Source organism: Barbus barbus, assembly GCF_936440315.1.
Source record: "Barbus barbus genome assembly, chromosome: 10".
In the NCBI taxonomy this organism is placed as follows: domain Eukaryota; kingdom Metazoa; phylum Chordata; class Actinopteri; order Cypriniformes; family Cyprinidae; genus Barbus; species Barbus barbus.
The window spans coordinates 7,696,776-7,717,486 of NC_136738.1; the positions used below are offsets into that span (position 1 = coordinate 7,696,776).

At 35.8% G+C, this 20,711-nt stretch overlaps 1 protein-coding gene across 2 annotated transcripts; it reads right to left on the reverse strand.

Moving 5' to 3' along the window:
• Window positions 1-206: 206 nt before the first annotated feature.
• Window positions 207-9,076, reverse strand: LOC306875901 (RNA-binding protein 45-like). 2 transcript variants are annotated; one of them, XM_079426698.1, is made up of 10 exons: window positions 8,638-9,076; window positions 8,427-8,549; window positions 7,480-7,606; window positions 7,272-7,391; window positions 6,982-7,158; window positions 4,956-5,085; window positions 4,494-4,590; window positions 3,113-3,276; window positions 1,940-2,156; window positions 207-641 (listed from the first exon to the last, which is right to left on the reverse strand). In XM_079426698.1, exons 1-9 carry the CDS (start codon window positions 8,905-8,907, stop codon window positions 1,964-1,966), a joined length of 1,401 nt encoding a protein of 466 aa, XP_079282824.1. In that variant the 5' UTR covers window positions 8,908-9,076; the 3' UTR covers window positions 207-641; window positions 1,940-1,963. The 2 variants fall into 2 exon arrangements, with proteins under 2 accessions (XP_079282824.1, XP_079282823.1); XM_079426697.1 differs by having other exon boundaries at window positions 8,409-8,549.
• Between the last annotated feature and the right edge of the window lie 11,635 nt (window positions 9,077-20,711).

Below are 20,711 nucleotides of genomic sequence, written 5' to 3' on the forward strand. Positions count from 1 at the left end.
AAGAAAGTGGGTCCCACTTCTTTAAATTAGGCAGCCCATGCAAACATAGCCTGTCTGAGGAGAGCATGGAAAGAGCAGGTACCTGTATAAGATACTACACATAAATACACTCCATGACAGTTTAAACTATCCTCTCACTTAGAACGCTGACAGAGCACCAGTAATTTACTATCAATAAGAAATAAACAGGCTATGTAAGACAGCTTCATTTGTCAAACTCTTTTTATTTGCCAATTCCATACACATCAGATACATACAGAGGCCATGCATGAGCTCAAACTCTTCCGAAGCTTTGTCTGTCACCTTTGTTAACTGGGATAGTTCACATGTGACGATTCTGTCATCATTCACTCAACCTTTTGTCGTTCCAAACATATATGACTATGCGGAACACAAAAGAAGTCCCTACAATTTGTCAACAGAATTATATAAGATGAAAATATTAAGTGTTCAAGTGGCTCAATTGCTGGCAGTTGGCTAACAGAAAACAAGAAAGAAAAAAGAGAGAACGTAAAAACACTTTATTTGTTATTAAAGAACTGAAACGGCAGTATGGCAGTCAGTGTCCGTCGCTATGAGGTCGTGTCATCATAAATAGCCGTCCTGTCATGTCGGGGTCATGCGTCATGTCATCTAAACCTCTGTAAGAACAAACACAGCATAGTCACAGTTATATAAGTCCACAATCTTGAGTAACCGCTGAAAATTCTTTTGATTGATGGGTCCATTTAGGTCTCACAACCAAAAGTTGGTATGAAAAGGAATTTGCAACCAACTTAACTACTGTATTCTATCATATTTCAGAATAATGGTGGAGCTACATTAGAGAAACTTTGACGAGATAAACCCCCCCCCCAAAAAAACCCTAGTTTAAACAATGGTTTCATTGTCCACTGTCAACAGTAGCATGAAGCAGCACTTACTGACAGGTCACTTATAAACTCAGTAAACGTGCTGAATCTGATATGAAATTATTTGACTCAGATGTGCCTTGTGTGGATTCCTATTGAAATGACTAATTTTTGCCTGTGAAATTTCCCTGTATAATGGTAAATGTGATCACACCTTAAAACGGCTATTCGCATAAGAAAGTATGGGTCTTTTTTCAAATATTTTTCATCTGAATGCAACTTAACTGAAGCATAAACGTCAAGTGTGAGTATATCAGAAGAAGAGGAATTTATGAGATTTTTATAAAAGATTAGGATGTCTAAAATATATATGAATGATAAATATATTCCGACTGAACCCTTCACAGTAAGTTAATATGCATTAGGAAAATAAGTTTTGGTTTTCTATGGAAGCCCGTTTCCACCACGGAATTAAAAATAAAAAAAGTCATTTCGACTTTCTCTCACAATTCAGACTTTTTTTTTTTTTTAATCGCAATTGCAAATTTAGATATAAGCTTGCAGTTTTGAGTTATAAAGTCAGTATTGCAAGATTTTAACTCGCAAGTCTGAGAAATAAAGTCACAAATGTGATTAAATAAAGTCAGAATTGCAAGATATAAACTCACTATTCTTTTTCTCAGAATTGCGACACTATATCATACATCTATATATATTTAGTTGCATATATATATATATTTGTAGCAATAGCCAAAATTACATAGTATGGGTCAAAATGATTGATTTTTCTTTTATGCCAAAAAATCATTGGGACATTAAATAAAGATGATGTTCCATGAAGATATTTTGTAATTTTCCTACTATAACTTAATTTTTGATTAGTAATAAATTAGGTCGAAAAATTGACCCTTATGACTGGTTTTGTGGTCCAGGATCACACATTATCTAGAGTATAAAAGATTCTGTAATGACTTTCACCTTGTTTTGGGATTTTCTTTATTCTTGTACTCGTAGCAGAAATAACAATGTTGTAGTGGATTTACAAATATGTCAACAGTTTGTCTGCCTTACCTACTGAGCTTACTTACCTGTGTCTGTCGTAAGGTCAAAGGTCAGTAAGTTCTCTGGCGTTTGTGTGATTCCTCTTTGGGTGGGTCTGCCAGCATGACCTTCATCTTGATGCCGTTAATCACTTTACCGTGCAGCAGTGCTATGGCATCGTGAGCAGGTTTCCGGTCTGCATACTTTATATATCCCACATTCCGGCCGGGAACCAAGTAAACCTCCATCAGGGAACCGAAACGACTGTATGGACACACACACTTAAATATTACAGAAAATAAGTCTGAACTGTTTGTAAACCATTGTGAGCAATGACACAAATGAATTGCTTTCAATTGGTTCAAGAAATGAATCAAACTTAGCGATTATATCAACTCTTCAAAAAATACTGCAGATTTGAGACAAGGAAGAATTGTGATACGTACTCTAATTTTATATTTAAAAAATTAATTTCAAATACACAACTGGTCAACAGTTTGGAGTAGCCTAATGATCTTTTTTTTAGGTTTCTGACAGAAATCTCTTATACTCACCAAGGCATTTTATTTGAGAATACAGTTAAATCAGCAATACAGTACCATTTAAAACTGTTTTCTATTTAAATATCTTGTCAAATTAAATTTATTCCTGTGATCTAAGCTGAATTTTCAGCATCAGTACTCCAGTTTTCAGTGTCACAGGAAATAATTCCTAATCAATGTCAAGGTTGAAAACAGTTTTTGCTGTTTTCAATTTTTTTGTGGAAACCATGATATACTATGATTCAATAAATTAAGGTAAGTAAGTTTCAAGAAAGAGAGAATCATCAGCATATTAGAATGATTTCTAAAGGATCATGTGACACTGAGGACTGGAGTAATGATGCTGAAAATTCAGCTTTGATGACAGGAATAAATTACATTCTAAAATATATTAACAAAAAAAACGTTCAATGGTAATATTTCACAATTTTACTGTATTTTGTTAAAATAAATGTAACCTCAATAAGAGACATTAAGAACAAAAAAATTTGACTGAAACATAAAAAAAATAAAAATAATTATTTCAAACCTTTTTGACCTGTGTGTCAACACCTATCTCATCACCCAGTCTATAAAATGTGTTAATGTTAGTAGTTCAGTCAGACGGTCACTCAGACACAATACACTACAACACTATCAGCAGCAGTGTGTAAATCAATCATGAAGACACACACACACCAGAACACGTCCTCCAGCACATCCACAGGCAGAGGTGAGGGGTTGAAGATGACAAACAGCCTCTCCTTCACCACGCTGTCATACGCCACCAGTTTCTTTAGAGGAGGCAGCGTTACATCTGTCTGCACACGTGCTTTCTGAGGTACAGGAGGCGCGGTATAGCCCTACAGGAACAGGACACAATAAACACTTGTCAATAAACAGTTTGATGACTTCTGATCTTCAACAACATCATGTCTCTCAGACCATGTAAATGGAAGACAAGCACATTTACTGTGCTTTTTAAAAGCAAAGAAGCATGACAAACAAAAATCAATCCAAAAGGAGTGTAAAGCAACAATGTTGTTTAATGTATCACTACGTTATCATGTTGCAGGAAACCGTGTCATCACTGTCCCAGGGTATTATGTTGAGGGACATTCTTATTTTAAAACATTTGTTTGGACAATCACCCCCCACAAAATAAGCATATTAATAGCTAAAATGTGTTAAAAATGTATACCATAGAAGAAGAAAAAAGGACAGATGAGGTCAAGTAAATTATGACAAAATTTTGGGGGAAACTCTAACTTTGTATTATAAAAAGGATTTTTTTTAGCAATAAGCAGGCAACTGTACACCACCATTCGAAAGTTTGGGGTTAGTAAGATTTTTATAAATTTTTTGAATGAAATCTCTTATGCTCACTAAGACTGCATTTATTTGCAGTACCTTGCAAAAAATTTTTTTTGCATCCTGCAAAAAAAAAAAGCAATACAAACAGTAATATTGTGAAATATTATTACAATTTAAAGTTACTGTTTTCTATTTGAATATACTGTAAAACGTAATTTATTGCTGTGATTTTTCAGCATTACTCCAGTCTTCAGTGTCACATGATCCTCCAGAAATCATTCTAATATACTGATCTGCTGCTCAAAAAACATTTCTCATTATCAGTGTTGTAGAGCTTAATATTTTTGAGAAAACTTATTTTAATATATCTTAAAATGTAATTAATTCCTGTGATGGTGATAGTCTTTACTGTAACAATTTTTAATCAATTTACATCCTTGCTGAATAAAATAATTACTTTGTTTAAAATAAAAAGTACTCACCCCAAATGTTTGAAAGGAAGTGTATGTTTGACATATAATAAGAGTTTTCACTGATGATCGTGTAACTAGAACAGCATGTAGAAAAATTGTAATGCGATAACTATGGCTGATAAAAGAGTAGTTGACCCAACAATGAAAATTCTTCTTATTTCAAAAACTGTACGACTTTCTGTCTCCCATGGAAAACTAAAGTAGAATTTCTGCACAAATGACTAATTTAGAGACATGGCAAAAATGATTAAGAAGTCTTGAGAAATTTCTCATTGTATGAACACATTACTCACCGCGCTAGTCTTCATTAGCTGTGGACCAGAAGGGCCGTTCCACACCATAGACATCATCTGAGCGGCCACAAGCTGCATCGCCATCTTCCCCACGGGACTGAACACAGAAAACACAACACACAAAACCTGAAGTATTTAATACTTCTGAGCTATAACAGTCCCTAACACTATAATACTTCAATCCAAATGAAAGTATGTTAAAAACATCAACCTAAAGGTGCTCAGAAGGTGTACTATTTCCTCTGGACGTTTTTGGCTATATTCCCCATAACCCCTTATGCAACAGAAGAAGCAGGTTAAGTAAATGATGAATTCATCAAAGATAATTATAACAAGTGAATGCTAACTGAGGATCTGTGGCATCAAAATGCTGTTTTTAATGAAGCAGCATGTACTTTCTCATCTCCAGAAGAACAAACATAATTTTGAGACAGAACGAGTTGAATGTAAAGCAGACTGTACCTCGTCCTGTCCTCCCCATCGTCTATGTAAGATACCGAGAGACGGTTACCAGGTGGATACTCAAACCCATTCAGCTTCTCTTTAGCATAAACCGCAGAGCCCAGGTTATTATACCGCACAACCACCTGACCTGTAGAGCACACACATACTGTCAAACGAAGGAAACCATTGAGCAAACATTTTAAAAGTTTACTCATTTACTGCTTTTGATCATGCCATTTAAAAGACTCCCTTTCATCTGCCTGAAGTCATTCTGAAGTCATATGATGGCTTTGTTTGAGGTACAAACTTAGCTTCAATATATACTATATATAATATAATCACATCAGCTTAAAAGTTTGGGGTCAGTAAGATTTTAATGCTTTTGAAAGAATTCTCTTATGCTCACCAAGGCTGCATTTGATCAAATAGACAGAAAAAAAAACTAATATTGTGAAATATTATTACAAATTAAAATAACTGAATTCTATTTAAATATATTTTAAAATAGAATTTATTACTGTGATGCAAAGCTGAATTTTCAGCATCATTACTCCAGTCTTCAGTGTCATCCTTCAGAAATCATTCTAATATGCTTATACATTTTTTCAGGAGTATTTTTACAACCCACTACTTTGGGAGTAAATCACTCACATATGTGATCAAATGTTACACCAGGCGACTAAATGTCTGTCATTAGCCACTGACTAAATTGTTAGATTTCAGCTGCCAGTGATTGAGTTAGAGGCCAAGGAAAAAAATGTGTGCATTTTGGCTGCGTGTTATGTCCTCTGACCGCATTTTTTTTTTTTATGCTGGAAGACTCTGAATGAGTGCTTGAAAGCAGAGAATGTTCATTAATCAGGGCGTGGATCGAGTCGCTCAATAGAGGGTATGCAGTGTCGTGACTGTCCCGCCGAAAACAAAGCATCCTGCGGCAGCTAGTACGGGAAAGTGTGAAAAATGCAGTAAAACAAGATGTAAAATATCTTCTTAAGCCTCATGTTGAGTTCCAGTCATTTTGACATGAAGACAATATCTTTTTTCACAAAACTGCTTGTTAATGTTATCACACTGTACTAAAAACTATTTTGCTCACATGGGGTATAATAAAAAAAAATACCCCAAAAAATTAGATTTCAGGTGTTCCTGGTCAAAAATGACTAGTCTACTAAAAATTACTTGTAAATCTTTCATTATGCTATATTATTACCAAATATTTGTTTCGATGTTCTATGAGCAAAAATGACCAGGCTTTTGAACACGGATTGTTAAACTTTCATTATGCTTTATTATCACAAATCTTGGGTTCAATCTTATCGTCAACTTGTTTTCTTACAAATAGCACAGGTTTTTGTATATATATTTTGAACTATTTAATTGTAGACCTCATTGATCAAGTTTATGCACCTCGTTTATTTTGTGAAAACTGGCAAAATAATCCACAAATAATGATTTTGTTTTTCTTGTTTCACTCGAAATTTGACGTACATAAGCTCAGATCTACGAGGGCTACAACCAATCAGTTCCAAAAAGAAATACAAAACCAAAAAAGATTCAATCCAACAGAATCCAAGATAATATAGCACTTTCAAGGAAAACCAAATTAAGTAAGATTTTCAGCACAGCACAGCACAAGGGTTACAATATATGATATAAAAAATAAATATAATATATAACTATAGATATATTTGCATGTAGATGAAAAAATGCTGCTGAGTAAAATAAAAAGATTTACTAGCTAATGTGAAATCTTTTGCCAATGGGTCACTATAGAGGGTTGCTTAGATTAGAAAGTGCAAAAAAGCATCTATTTGTGCCAGTAATATTTTGAAAGACTGCAAACGTCTTTACCGTTAATGCATCCCCACCGAGTAAGAATATTAATTCATTTTAAACAAAACTGAGCCCAAATTTTTCAACGGTATAATTCATATGCGTCATAAACAATGATAAAATTGTAATTTTGGGAAAAAAACCTTTAAAATAGTTTAGTAAGGTTGTGCATAGAGAGATAACATTTATAGAGGAGTGTGTGGTGTATAACCTTTGCTGAAGCCGTATTGATCTCTCTGCATCTCACAGAAGTCCATCCCCGGGATCAGGTCAAACAGACCGTAGATCTGCTCCTGTGTGACCGCGACCCGTGACGACACCAGCAGGCACCGGGTGATAATGTCAGAGCTCCACGTGTCCTCCGTGGTGTAGCTGCTGGACTCGTGTGCTGCAGGAAACCACGCCATGATCAAGCTAAACCCTCAAGCATCCAAAAACTGCACTGTCATTTTCAAACAAAAGCATGGATCGAAACCAAACTTGAAGTGGCTTGATACTTACCAAATGTGTATGAGTTAGAGCCTGGATCATTACTAGAGTGCTCCGTTCTGGGGTTGCTAAAATAGTCATTGTCTGCTGATGCATTTTTGGTTCTGGGCTCAGCTAAAATAGCTCTAAAAGCTGCAGAGACAGACAACTTCATAATACTAATAAATACACATGAAAACAACAACAATAATAATAAAAGTAAGGAAAATGACACACTTACTTTTGTCACACTTTTCTATGGCTTTGGCGGCTTGTGAAGGTTTATGGAATCTGACGTAACCCAGACCTTTACTTTCACCTGTGGTCTTATTCCTTATAATAATAGCATACTCTATATCGCCATATGCCTGTGGAAAAGACAGCAAAGAGAGAGAACCTGTCAAAAAACATCAGGGTCATAGATCACCTAAAAGTCAAATGAAAGACTGAATAATAAATTATGTTTTGCTTAACCCAGCGGTTCCCAATTCCAGTCCTCGCTCCACCCCTGCATATTTTGCATATCTCTCTCAGTTAACACACCTTAAGGGTCTGGGATTGGGAAACACTGGCTTAACCTGTTTTTAGGACCATGCGTTATTTCATGACACGATAATCAAATTGTCTCTCCAGTTACTGATTCTATTAAATTATAGGCCTATTAATGCAAAAATTGGTGCTACAAACACATTTCTTTGCATTTTGCAATATATGATTTTGGGGTGAAATGTAATGTGTTTTCAAGCTGTTCCTCAGAAAATATCTACAAGTTAAAAAAAACAAATAAAATCTTCCTTAGTGAAGGATTTTGGGAAAGTTCTGTGAGCTCCGCTTCCTCAACATTCAAATTGTGAATGAGCTATTTTATTTATATTACATTACTGTTATTATTGCATATTTACATTTTCTCGATTTATTTCCTTTTAATTTTGGGGTAAAGTTTTTATACATTGGCCTTTTAAAACATGCTTTCAAACTGTCCATCAGAAAATGCCTCAAATACCTCCAGACTGTATTTACATATATTAGCCGTTTTAATACAAGTACATTGTATTATTGTGGGGAAAGCAATTCATATATTGGTCCAAGAAATACATTTCGTCCCCTTTATACAAAATGTATTTCCTTTTCATTTTAGAGGAAACATTTTACGTTTACATATTCGCATGCTTTTCCATCAGAAAACACCTTAAATGTCTCTTTTAAATCTTCCTCGGTGAAGGATTTGGGGATCATGACAAATATTCTGGTGAGCTCCTCGTCCTCCACATCTCTGTGACTGCCAGAAGATCTGGACTGAGCGATGAAGACCTAGACAAGCAAGAAACGCTTAGGTTACCTCCAGCACTGAGCTGAGAACTAATACTGTGATCACAGCGTTGCATTAAAATAACGTTACCTTTATAGGCTTGGTTCCTTCAGTCAGGGATCTCCCGTGCATCTCTTCCATCGCAGTGCAGGCTTGCGAGGATTTGGCGAATTTCACAAACGACACTCCTTTCGACTCTTTCGTCTGCTTGTCTTTCACCACCCATATGTCCTGAATCTCCCCAAAAGCTATGAAACGGTCCCTTATAATCTCCTCTGTGATGGATTTACTGGTAACGAGAAACAGCCGACTGTTTGGTGGCTCGTCCAGATAAGAAGAGGCTCGGTTAGATTCGTCCATAATAACAGTGATAGAGCAAATTTATCTTATTAACTATTAGGCGTTTAGCCAGCTAGCACCTGTATGGAGCTAACGTTTTGACAAATTGACGCATAAACTCAAAATACCATCCTGATATCTCTACAACAACATCACGTGAACAACACAGCAACCGAAGAAACGCCTTTCACAATAAAAGTCACTGCAGAAGACTGTCACGTGCCGCGGTTTATTTTTATTAAACATTAACAGGTTTATTTCTGTTCATTATTCAACCGTCTTGGAGACTTTCCATGCATTCGAATCAAGTATATCCTTTATACATTTTATTGTAAAATTGTAAATAAATAATCTATCTTTCCAGGACATCAGGGGTGTATTCCAGAAAGCAGGTTATGTGACATTACTGGGTAAGTTTGAGGATAAACGAGCGGATAACCTCAGCTTTCGGTTCCAAAATCGGAGGTTACTATCGGGGTAAGTAACCATAGTAACTTGCTCTCTGAAGATAACCAGATAGACCAGCCTTCAGTGGGCCTGACAGATAGCGCACAACATTATAATATATCCTTATATATATATATATATATATATATATATATATATATATATATATATACCTATATATAAAGCGCTAATATAAGTAATAAATAAGGTAATATATTATTCTAATATGGTTATTTTATTGGCATATATAACAGTTATTTGTATAAATTATAAAACACTATGACAAGGTAATGTTTAATTCATTATATTATATATACTTATTACATTTTATATTATCATCTCACACATGGATTGGCATTTTCTATAATGTATTTCTTTAATAAAAATACATGAATTAATATATAATTAGCATCAAACTAAAAATATAAGTCATATTCTCAAGGACTGAATATTAAACGGGGGGGGGGGGGGGGGGGGGGATTATTACATGTAAACAACCATTGAACAAAAGAAGAAGAAAGAAACAGCATGGTGCGATTTTTAATGACAAGCATTAACCAATCAGGATCAAAGGAGCTGGATGATATGTTAAAATTCTTCAATCTTTGTGGCCTATTTCATCTTCATAAATCTAAAGTTACTGACTGTATGCCCAATTTTAGGATTTTTTGTATTGATTTGAAATTATTTTATGAATCCCTCTGCTCATCACTTAATAAGAAAGCTGTTAAAACAACTGTATTGATGGAAAAAATAATTACTTTGTTGTAAGGATTACCTCGAGTATTTCTTGAAGTGGACATTTTATGTGTAATTTTTCATTTTAGTTTATTCATTTATTTATTTCCTTTTTCTTATATTTCTTTTCTTTGTTACTACTTTTGTTCAGGTAATTACTGTTTTGTATTCTGATTGTTTATTCTGATTGTGCTTTGACTGTAGTGTATCCCCTGTGAATGTTATTTGTTTAATAAAAAAAAACAAAAACCAAAAAAACAAGCATTAACCAAACTCTTACAGCACTTAAATAAATAAATAAAACTCCAAATTTGACAAAAATTCTAAAAGTTTTTCTGGTGAGACCTTTTCCTAGAGCAGTGCTTCCCAAAGCTGTCCTGGAGAACTATAGTCCTGCGCATTCTGTATGTCTCCCTTATCTAACACCTGATTCAACTCATCAGCTCGATAGTACAGGCTGCAAGACATGAATTGGGTGACATACAAAATGTGCAGGACAGGGGGGCCTCCAGGACAGGTTTGGGAAGCACTGCTCTAGAGATAATAAACACACTTTTTAAACGCAAATGTTTACAGAAAGTGGCCAATGGCCAATATAAACTATAAATAAACACCCTTTGTTTACATTAATGTAATATAAACCTGTTTTTATTTTAAATATGAAAAATCAAACACATTAAGCACATTAATAATGTATTAATGACATCATAAACTCACAGAATTGAGGCTGAATGAATCTCATGTTTTCTTGATTTAAGCACTTTTGTTAATTAATACAATTAATAATAAAAAAAAAATGAAGAACTTAAAATTGGTAATATTCATAAAAAGAAACTGACAATGCAGGATGCCGCTTTTATGCACACTGTAATTGAAAAGAACAACATGGTGGTGATTACAAATTTCACATCCTGTATTTATTATTATTATTTTTTACAGAAGTCAGAAAAAATTAGTTAGGGGTGTGTAAACATTTGAGGGGACTCAAAAGAAGCCAGCAGCAAGTTGACGCGAAACGTGATGCTAAACGAAACAAACTACGATTGGTTGTTTGACATTGTTTTAGGGGAAGTCGTGGCCTAATGGTTAGAGAGTCGGGCTCGAGTCTCGGGCCGGCAGGGATTGTAGGTGGGGGGAGTGAATGTCCAGCGCTCTCTCCACCCTCAATACCACGACTGAGGTGCCCTTGAGCAAGGCACCGAACCCCCAACTGCTCCCCGGGCGCCGCAGCATAAATGGCTACCCACTGCTCCGGGTGTGTGTTCACGGTGTGTGTGTTTACTGCTGTGTGTGTGCACGTTGGATGGGTTAAATGCAGAGCACGAATTCCGAGTATGGGTCACCATACTTGGCAGTATGTCACGTCACTTCACATGTCGGTCAAACGGCCTCATGGGCGGGCCTTGGCCAATGAAAGCAGACATCTATGGTCAGGCTACGCGAGACTAGGCTAAAGGTAACCTGGGGCACGTTCAGGCTCACACCGGTGCCCAACGTTTTGCTCACATATTTCCTGGAAACAGTGTGCAACGGGGTTTGAGATACGTTTTAATATATATATATAAGCCACGTGGTATTAAAGAGACAGCTCGCACAATGGGTCCAAGTGAAGTCATTTAATATGTGTCCGCTGCAGCTCGGTATACACAACAATTGAAGATATTAGAAGGCATATGTGTCGTAAGAGTTTTATAGTAACATATCATGATGATGATGAATTTGTAAGTAAATGTAATTAACATCTAAATAAATTCACAAGAGCAAGTATATTTTTTGCACGTTTATTTACATTAAAGGCAAAATAACTGAAATAATAAGAGCACAAGTATAGATCTGGAACTTCTTTAAGTCTGTCTAAATATGTAGTAATTGCAATGTCTTCTGGTCCATATCCTTTCCTAAGGTGTGCTAGACACTGATTAATATAGCATACAAATACTATACATATATTTTACTGTTGTATTGTGGAGTGACACGTTCATAAACTTTTCTATGCTTATCTGATTATATAATGGTAAATATTACAATATCGCAATATCAGCAATAATGATCAGCAATAATGATGAGCCTAATATTCACAATAAAAATAATATAGATCATATAGGTCATATAGATCATAACACAGTTTTGGAGGTAAGAAGTAGATTGTCCTTCACCTGAAATTTATTTTCATCATGAAATGCAAGGCAAATATTGCATCACAATAATTGAATAAATAATCCACAAATCCCTTCACTGGATTAGGATGTTCTTTTTTATTCTGGACGGCAGTGTCTGTAACATCGAGCGTATTTTGCAGTAGGCTATTAAACACGTATTTATACCGATTTCATCAGGCTCCGAAAATGATTAAAAAAGAACACAAAGAATGATCTTCTCAGCTCCTGTAGTTGCAACACTTACGTCATCAGAACAGGGTGTTCAACGCATCACCGTTTCCGTTTAATAAACGTTTTGCGCTGTTTTTTTCTGGGCTGAACGCAGCCCTGATGTTAGTTTGATCCATTAGTTAGGCATACAGTTTTCATTTTCAGTTTGAGCAGTGGTGTAGCATTAACAAATGTTCCTGTACCTACTTCACTTTCTAGTTATACAGCGTGTATGCAGATTTTAGGAGATACTTCACCACTTGATACCGCTTTAAATACAACATTGTGCATGCGTGGGTAAAAAAACTTTGTGATTTTTTTTTAAACTTAATATACTAATTAATTATTAAAACAATTACAAATGTTGATAACATTACTGTTTTATTCTAATTTCAAAGCAGAAAAACAGATAATTTGCAATTATTTTATTATGACTAGTTTTTAACAGAAACAAATAGAGCATATTTACAAAAACTCACAGAATCAAACACATTTGCACAGATTTACATGGACATGGAAAGTGAGATGATTTGGGTGTAGAAAAGGCCGCTGTTTAGTCACAAGAATGCAAAGCAAAAATGCAAAAGGCTTTGAATTTTCAGCATATTTATGAACAGTTCATCATTATCAATTTATTGTTTATATGTTCATCAAATCACTCAGGTGACTCGGCCCAGATTTGGCACCCTGCGACTTCTGGCTTTTCCCAAAACTAAAATCACCTTTGAAAGGGAAGAGCTTTCAGACTGTCGATGAGATTGAGGATAATAAACTGGAACCTGACTTTTTAGAGGCAAGTTGGACGGCAATGACTCTTTATTTCTGGTTTTCTCATGAGGAGCCCTCTCTTGCTCTGATCTTTGGCTAGCTCTGCTAGCTTGACCTCATCTTCCTGGAAATGTGAGAACAATGTGCCTATTGCTCATTACAGCTCCCACAGTCGCCTCTTGATTTTGGAACATTTCAATCTCAGGCCAAGAACACTTTGCTTGAGTGTGTTCCCTGCAGTTATTCGGAAATAGTTAAGATGGGTTAAATTTACAGGGGTGGTTTCCCAGACAGGGTTTAAATTAAGCCAGGAGTAGGCCTTAATAAAGAATAGTTAATCATGGTTTAAAATGGCTTTCTGAAACACAGATTAAGTACAGATTACTAACACCTGGACTATGGAGGCCTGTGCTAATCTGAATTAGCATGACAGAGGTTGCATATAAAACATTGAATGCACCAAGAAAAGCTTAATGTGTAACGCAAATTTTTAAGAGTGCTTTTAAGTGTAGGGTCTATTATAAGCCTTCACTTTGCAATTACAGGTGTAATTTGCCCTGTTTTACCACACTCACTCAGAAACACACACATTATATAGCTGCATATTGTTTATTTTGTATTTACCATGCTGTCGTACTTAACATATTTTATAGGAAATGAACACTGACACAATAAGGTTCTGAAAGTGCTGTATTTGTTTGTGTGATCACTGTGACAGACCCAAATCATCACTGCTGCATTGCATTTTTCTAGTTGCCAAATTCAATGTAGTTAATGTAGTGATTACTTCCATTTCTGGCGCTATGGCATTTTTGCACTGTGTTGGAAATGTTAGCTTCTAAGATCGTTCACAAACATGATCCCTGCATGATCTAGCGTCTTAATTCACTGTCATGCATTGTATGCAACACATTTCTTCTCCCTCTTCAAGTTTTGTCCATTTTTTCCACTGCTAAAGAAACTCTTAAGCCTCTTAAAAGTCCTCGTCCATACTCCTAACAATTTTGGACCTTAAGACCTCTTTAAAGACTTAAGATGCTTTCTGAATCACATAGGATCTTTTATTTAATTTTAAGAGCAAACACCCACATTTCTAAGACTTTTCTTAGAACTCTTTGCACTAAGATTTTTCATGAATACCCAGATGAATGCCCAGATGTGTTTTATTTTTATAGCAGAACTGTAATCGTGGTGCAAGGTCAGCTAAAGTTCGTTTATTAAGAGTTATGTGACTTGAATTTTTCAGCACTGCAGTATTGCATGTTTGTTGAGTGACTGGCCCAAAACAAATCTTGAATGCACACAGTAAAAGCATCTCTTGTAAGTTGATACATCATTGAATTGTTATGAACCTATTTGGAAATAATAATATTTGACAAATATATCTCCATGTGACATCGTTAGAATATGTTACCCATAATCTAACCTATGATATTGCTATCATATAATATCATCACATTCCATTGCATAAGTACTCATACCCTTATCTGGGACAGTTGAAATTTAGCTCAGGAGCATTCATATTGCTTGCAGATGTTACCACACTTTGAGTGAAGTTAACCTGTGGCAAATTCCATTGAATGGACATGATTTGGAAAGGCACATGTCTTAATAAAAGGTCTAACAGCTGATAATGCATATCAAAACCAAGCCCTGAGGTCAAAAGAACGGCCTGTAGAGCTCAGAAACAGGTTTACCTCAAGCCACAGATCTGGGGAAGAGTTCAGAAAAAAATTCTGCTTCATTGAAGGGTCACAGAAGCATGTAGTCTCTGTTACCCTTAATGGAAGAAGTATGAAACAACCAGGAATCTTCCTAGAGCTGCCTCCAGGCCAAACTGAGTAATCGATGGAGAAGGGCTTTGGTTAGACTGGTGACCAAGAACCTGATGGTCAATCTAGTTGAGATCCATGACTATATGTGGAGTAGGGTGGCCCTTATTTTTGGACTTTTGAAATATTCTGCTCCCACCCTCCCAGTCAACTCTCCTTAATGAGAAATGGAAACAAACCAAATTTAGCTGAGATTGGACTACGTTTAGGGTGTGCTCAACAAAGTTGAAATTCTTCATATAGTCTTAATGACAATAACAGCACGTAATTAAGAATTATACAAAACCAAAATAATTATACAAACGAAAAAACTTGAGGCTGAAAAAAAGGTGCTTAAGCTAAGTATTTAGTTAAAGGTATGGATACTTATGCAGTGTACTTTTTTCAGTTTTTTATTTTTAATAAATTTACAAAATTGTGACAATTCTGTTTTTGCTTTGTCAAAATGGTGTATGGAGTGTAGATTGATGTGGGGAAAAAATAATTTAAAGTAGTTTAACATAAGGCAGCAACATTAAAAAAAAAAAAACATGAAAAAATGAAGGGGTAGAAATACTTTCGCAAGGCACTGTAAGTAATAAGAACCGAACTGAAAACAACTGGGCTTTACAGGGCAAGCTATAGGGAACTTAATGAGATAAGGTCTAAATTATGTGTAACAAAGGAAACAAACAAGGGCATGATCATTAGAGGATGTGAAATAACAAAGGAAACATAAGAAAACATCAATGTCCACAAAAGTGTAAACCTGACATTACATTCCCCTCCCGGTTGGCGCCTCGCACTATAAAGTGAACAACAAACATCAAAGGAAGGATGGGGGAAAAAAACCGGCAGCAGACGAAACCATAACGGAGCCATGCTGAATACCCGAGGGACTGCCAGGGTGGAGCTGGGAAAAAGGACGACTGGGGGATGTGAATCTGACTCTTAGAACCCACAGAGAAATAAAAAAGACAGCAGAGACCAAATGGCTACAGTTACAGCCTAGCCTAGTGTAGGCAAAAAATCTGTGAAGGATTAGTTATTAATCATGACTAACATTTGTATGCTTTTGAGTATTAAATGTCCCCAACACTTGAGTTAGTAAGTGTGTTTCAATAATGGATACATATGAAATGAATTGCACATATGAAGAACCAATCAAGAGCGGTTTAACTTAATTTGGGGCTGTAGGGGAATTTCTACCATACATCCAAGCCCCTATTTTCCATATTGTCATCATCTCACTAAAAGATATACTTTTTTCATGACTACATGGATTTGTTATGCTTTGGGTTTGGGAGTAAACCAATTTCAGGCTACTTTTAGATTCAGGATTTTGTCAAATCCAAATTGGAAAGGGTTAAAACAATGTTTTTCATACTTGCTCAGTTAATCGTGAACAATTATTGTACATGCACCTGTGGAAAAGTCAAAGTCAAAGTTTATTTATAAAGCTTTTTTAGAAACAAACAAGTATTTGCCAAAGTGCTGAACAAGCATGAATAAGACAATATCACAAATACAATAAAGTAAAAAAACAAATATTATGAAATATTATAAAGTAACATACAATAAAAAAGTAAATTAAAATAGCAGCTCTCACACTGTTAAACGCCAGACTATGAAAGTAGGTTTTTAAGCTAGACTTAAAAAGAGTAAGTGTTTGGGGCTTTCTAATATGTAAAGGCAGATTCTAGGGCCCGCCACTGCAAACACACGGTCACCCCTGCTCTTCAACCTTACACGCGGGACAACTAACAATAAACAGTCAGCGGACCTAAATCCCCTCGACGGAGCATATGACTGCATTTGTTCTGAGAGATATGTCGGTGCCAGACCATTTAATGATTTAAAAACTAAGATTAAAATCTTAAAATCAATTAAAAAATTAACAGAAAGCCAAAGTATATGTTCCGTTCCTCATGTTCCATTCTGAACCATCTGCAGTCTGGTGAGGGAGGCCTGACTAATGCCTACATAAAGTCCATTACAGTAGTCAAGATGGGATGAAATAAAAACATGTATAATTCTTTCAAAATCTTTAAAAGACAGAGAGGATTTAATCTTAGAAAGTTGCCTCAACTGGAAAAAACTAGATTTAATTACCAAATGAATCTGTTTATCCATTTTAAAATCATTACCCACTACAACACACAAGTTTTTTACAGAGGGCTTCACAAATGGTTTTAAAACACATAAATCCAGGTCAGGAGACCCACAGGCACCCCCTGGAGTAAACAATATATAACTTCCGTCTTATCCTCATTTAATTTGAAAAGATTTACTGCCATCCAGGCTTTAATTTCCTCAAGGCAACACAAAAGTGGCGCTATAGAGTTTGGATGTTTTTGTTTCAATGGCAGATATAATTGTATATCATATCATTACACTGCATAACAGTGAAAAAATATTGTACTTCCTGAAAATGGATCCTAGAGGAAGCATATATAAAGAAAATAGAATAGGCCCCAAAATGGAGCCCTGGGGACCCCATACGAGAGACATGCAGAAGAGGACATAAAGGCGAACAGAAAAGCTTCTGCCAGACAAATATGATTGAAACCACTCCAACACAGTACCCTTAATGCCGACACAACGCTCCATACGAGAGATCAAGATGTTATGGTCTAAAGTGTCAAATGCAACCGTGAGATCTAGGAGCATAAGAACATCATAGTCACCCAAGTCAGTGGCAATAAACAGATCATTAAAAACTTTCAATAGGGCTGTCTCTGTGTAGGGATTTAAAACCAGACTGAAATGCCTCATGGAGACCATGTCAATTTAAAAATGAGTACAGTTGTGTGAATACAACTTTCTCCAGTATCTTGGAGAGAAACGGAAGTTTTGAAATGGGCCTAAAATGTTCAAGAACCAATGAATCCAAGTTATGTTTTTTAATCACTGGTTCCACGATTGCATGTTTAAACGACCAAGGTACCACTCCCAAGGCAAGACTGCTATTTAAAATAGATTGAATTTTGGATCCAATAGTTTCAAAAGCCTTTTTTTACATTTGAGGAGGGATAATGTCCAGGCTACAGGAAGATGGCTTCATTTTACCAATACTCTCTCGCAAAGAGGCAAAGGATACAAACTCAAACTGATCAAAGACAGCAGGACACACAGTAGAAATGGATGGATCAGCGGAAAGAAAATAAATGTTTGCTCTAACAGCCTCGATCTTGTCAATAACAAAATGTAAAAGGTTTTCACACATCACGGCTGAGGACTGGAGGCAGGTAGATTGGGGAATATTCAAAACAGCATTAATATAGTGCTGAACAGAACACGAGGCTTATGGTATGGTAGTTTTCAGGTCTAACAGTTTTTTGATATTTATGCAAACTGTCTATTAAGATGTTTAGAGAAATTTGCAACCTTATCATTCTTCCACTGGTGTTCAGCTCTCCGGCACTCAATTCTGACAGCACGAGTGACATCATTCAGCCATGGTTGAACTTCAGGTCTAAATTGGACAGTCCTGACTGGAGCAACTGTATCCAAACTATTCTGACAGGTCGAGTAAAACAAGGAGGTTAAATCATCAGTATTAAGACCTCAGGAAGACACTGAATAATCCCCATCGATGCTATTAAACTCAGCAGTTACAGGGCTAATTGTCCGACAATGACGTGTTGGGACATTCGGTTTGGGGTTGCGAGAGAGACATATTTAAAATAAAACAGGCATGTGGTCAGAAAAAGAGGCAACACATACTTCAACATTAGAGACAGGTAGACCACATGATAAAACCAAATTTAACACATGTCCATGCTGGTGTGTGGGGCTATCCACACATTGTGTTAAATTAAATAACTCAATAAGATCTAAAAAGTCTTTAGCCAATGGCTTATTATGGCAAGAAACATGAAACTTTTTATAATTTTATAATTATACCTGTGACAAGATGTTAAAATTGGTACTACACATACAGTACTTAAACTATTGAATAAATGTATTTAGGTTGGAAGGTCAGTTCCACGGCACACACTTCCCACGGTTCACTGGTTGAGCACTGTGGGCTTTTTTTTGTGTTTGTGTTGGACACTTCCTGTTGTGATTTATTTGTACAGTTCAGTACATTGTTTTTCCTGGGTTGTCCTCAAAATCAACTATGAAACTGAAGCCCTGCAGATGGTTTGATTGCCCTACATGATCTCTTGTTTATGATAACACTTATTCTTATCCACTTTTTCTCTGGCAAGCGTGAATAGAGAATAACTCTGGAGCAACAGCAGTTAGAAAACTAGGCCTACTTATGCAGACAATGCAAATTTAAGTTTAGATCTCAACATCACTGGCAAATAAAATAGTTCAGAGCACAACAGTCTGCCATTCTTTTGGAGGTCACCAATCAAACCATTTTTGTACTTTTTCATCAAGACAAGACAGGTTTATTTATATAGTGCACAATGCGCAGTGATAGGTGTTTTACATAGGCAAGGAAAAAGGCAAAGAAAAACAGAAATGTAAAAGTCTTTTAAAATTACTGGAATGAAAAAGACAAAGTTTAATTTAAAATCAATACAAAGGAAAGAAAACGTACAGAATGAAATAATGCAGTGCAATCAGTAGGTAAAGTTCATATTCGTTAAGCTTATTTTTTGACGTACTTAGGTCCAAACAAATAATCAGAAAACATATAATTTACACTTGACTTCGATACATGAACATCACAGTAATCAATAAACATCACGCTCAAATGAGCCCCTCCAGATATTACTATTTGAACTGACAATGCAGCGCTGAAATTGATTGTATTTTCCAGGTTTTTAAATAAAAATGTAATTGCTCGATAAATCAGCAATTATAGAAATGTGGATCGCTGTTATGAATCAAACTGATCTAGTTTTGGATGCTTGTTTGTTGTGTAGAAATGGTGTTTTAATAAAGCACTACAGAACTTTCCACCAATAGAAGCTCAACAAGTCATTTATGCAGACTAGAAGAGGCTTGCATCTCAGGCCCTGTTTATCCATGGTATTAATCAGAAATTTCCTATTTTTGAAGCTTGAATTCACCAGTCCTGTTCAAGTGCTTTGTTGTCAGACAGAACAGAAATCATGGTGGATGGTCCATTCATGAGTTAATTCTTGCTTGTTTCTTGGGGAAATCTAATTAAAGCCAACAGCCTTTGAATAAGACAGTGTCCCATTCATTGGTAACATTCTAAACTGGTTATAGATATTCAGCTTGCAAACCATTCTGAAATTCCAGTCAATTATATTTCTACAGCTCATCTACAAGTCCAATCATGCAAAAAACAGATTCTGGTAATCGCTGTCAGTAATCGCGGTCAATCGCAGTGACCATAACAACACCAACCAGGACAGCTGGGAACCTAAGCATAGTGTTTGATGATTAGCTTCTGCATTTCTACCCGCATCACAACATCCTGATCGTGCAGGTTCACATTTGCAGCACAAAACCAGTCATAAGGGTCAATTTTTTGTCAAATGACAATAGGACAATATTTGTCCGAGATACAATTATTTGAAAATCTGGAATCTGAGGGTGCCTATAAAGATGTCCAACTGAAGTTCTTGGCAATGCACATTACTAATCAAAAATTAAGTTTTGGTATATTTACAGAAGGAATTTTACAAAATATCTCCATGGAATATGATCTTTACTTAATGTCCTGATGATTTTTGGCATAAAAGAAAAATCGATAATTTTGACC

Bases quoted from the DNA above. Each gene is read 5' to 3' on its own strand.
- LOC306875901 (XM_079426697.1), bottom strand. From the start codon at position 8,907: ATGGACGAATCTAACCGAGCCTCTTCTTATCTGGACGAGCCACCAAAC. The intron at 8,550-8,637 runs GTAACGTTATTT...TTGCTTGTCTAG, and splicing joins AAGGAACCAAGCCTATAAAG to GTCTTCATCGCTCAGTCCAG. The intron at 2,157-3,112 runs GTGTGTGTGTGT...GTGTCCATACAG, and splicing joins GTGCTGGAGGACGTGTTCTG to TCGTTTCGGTTCCCTGATGG.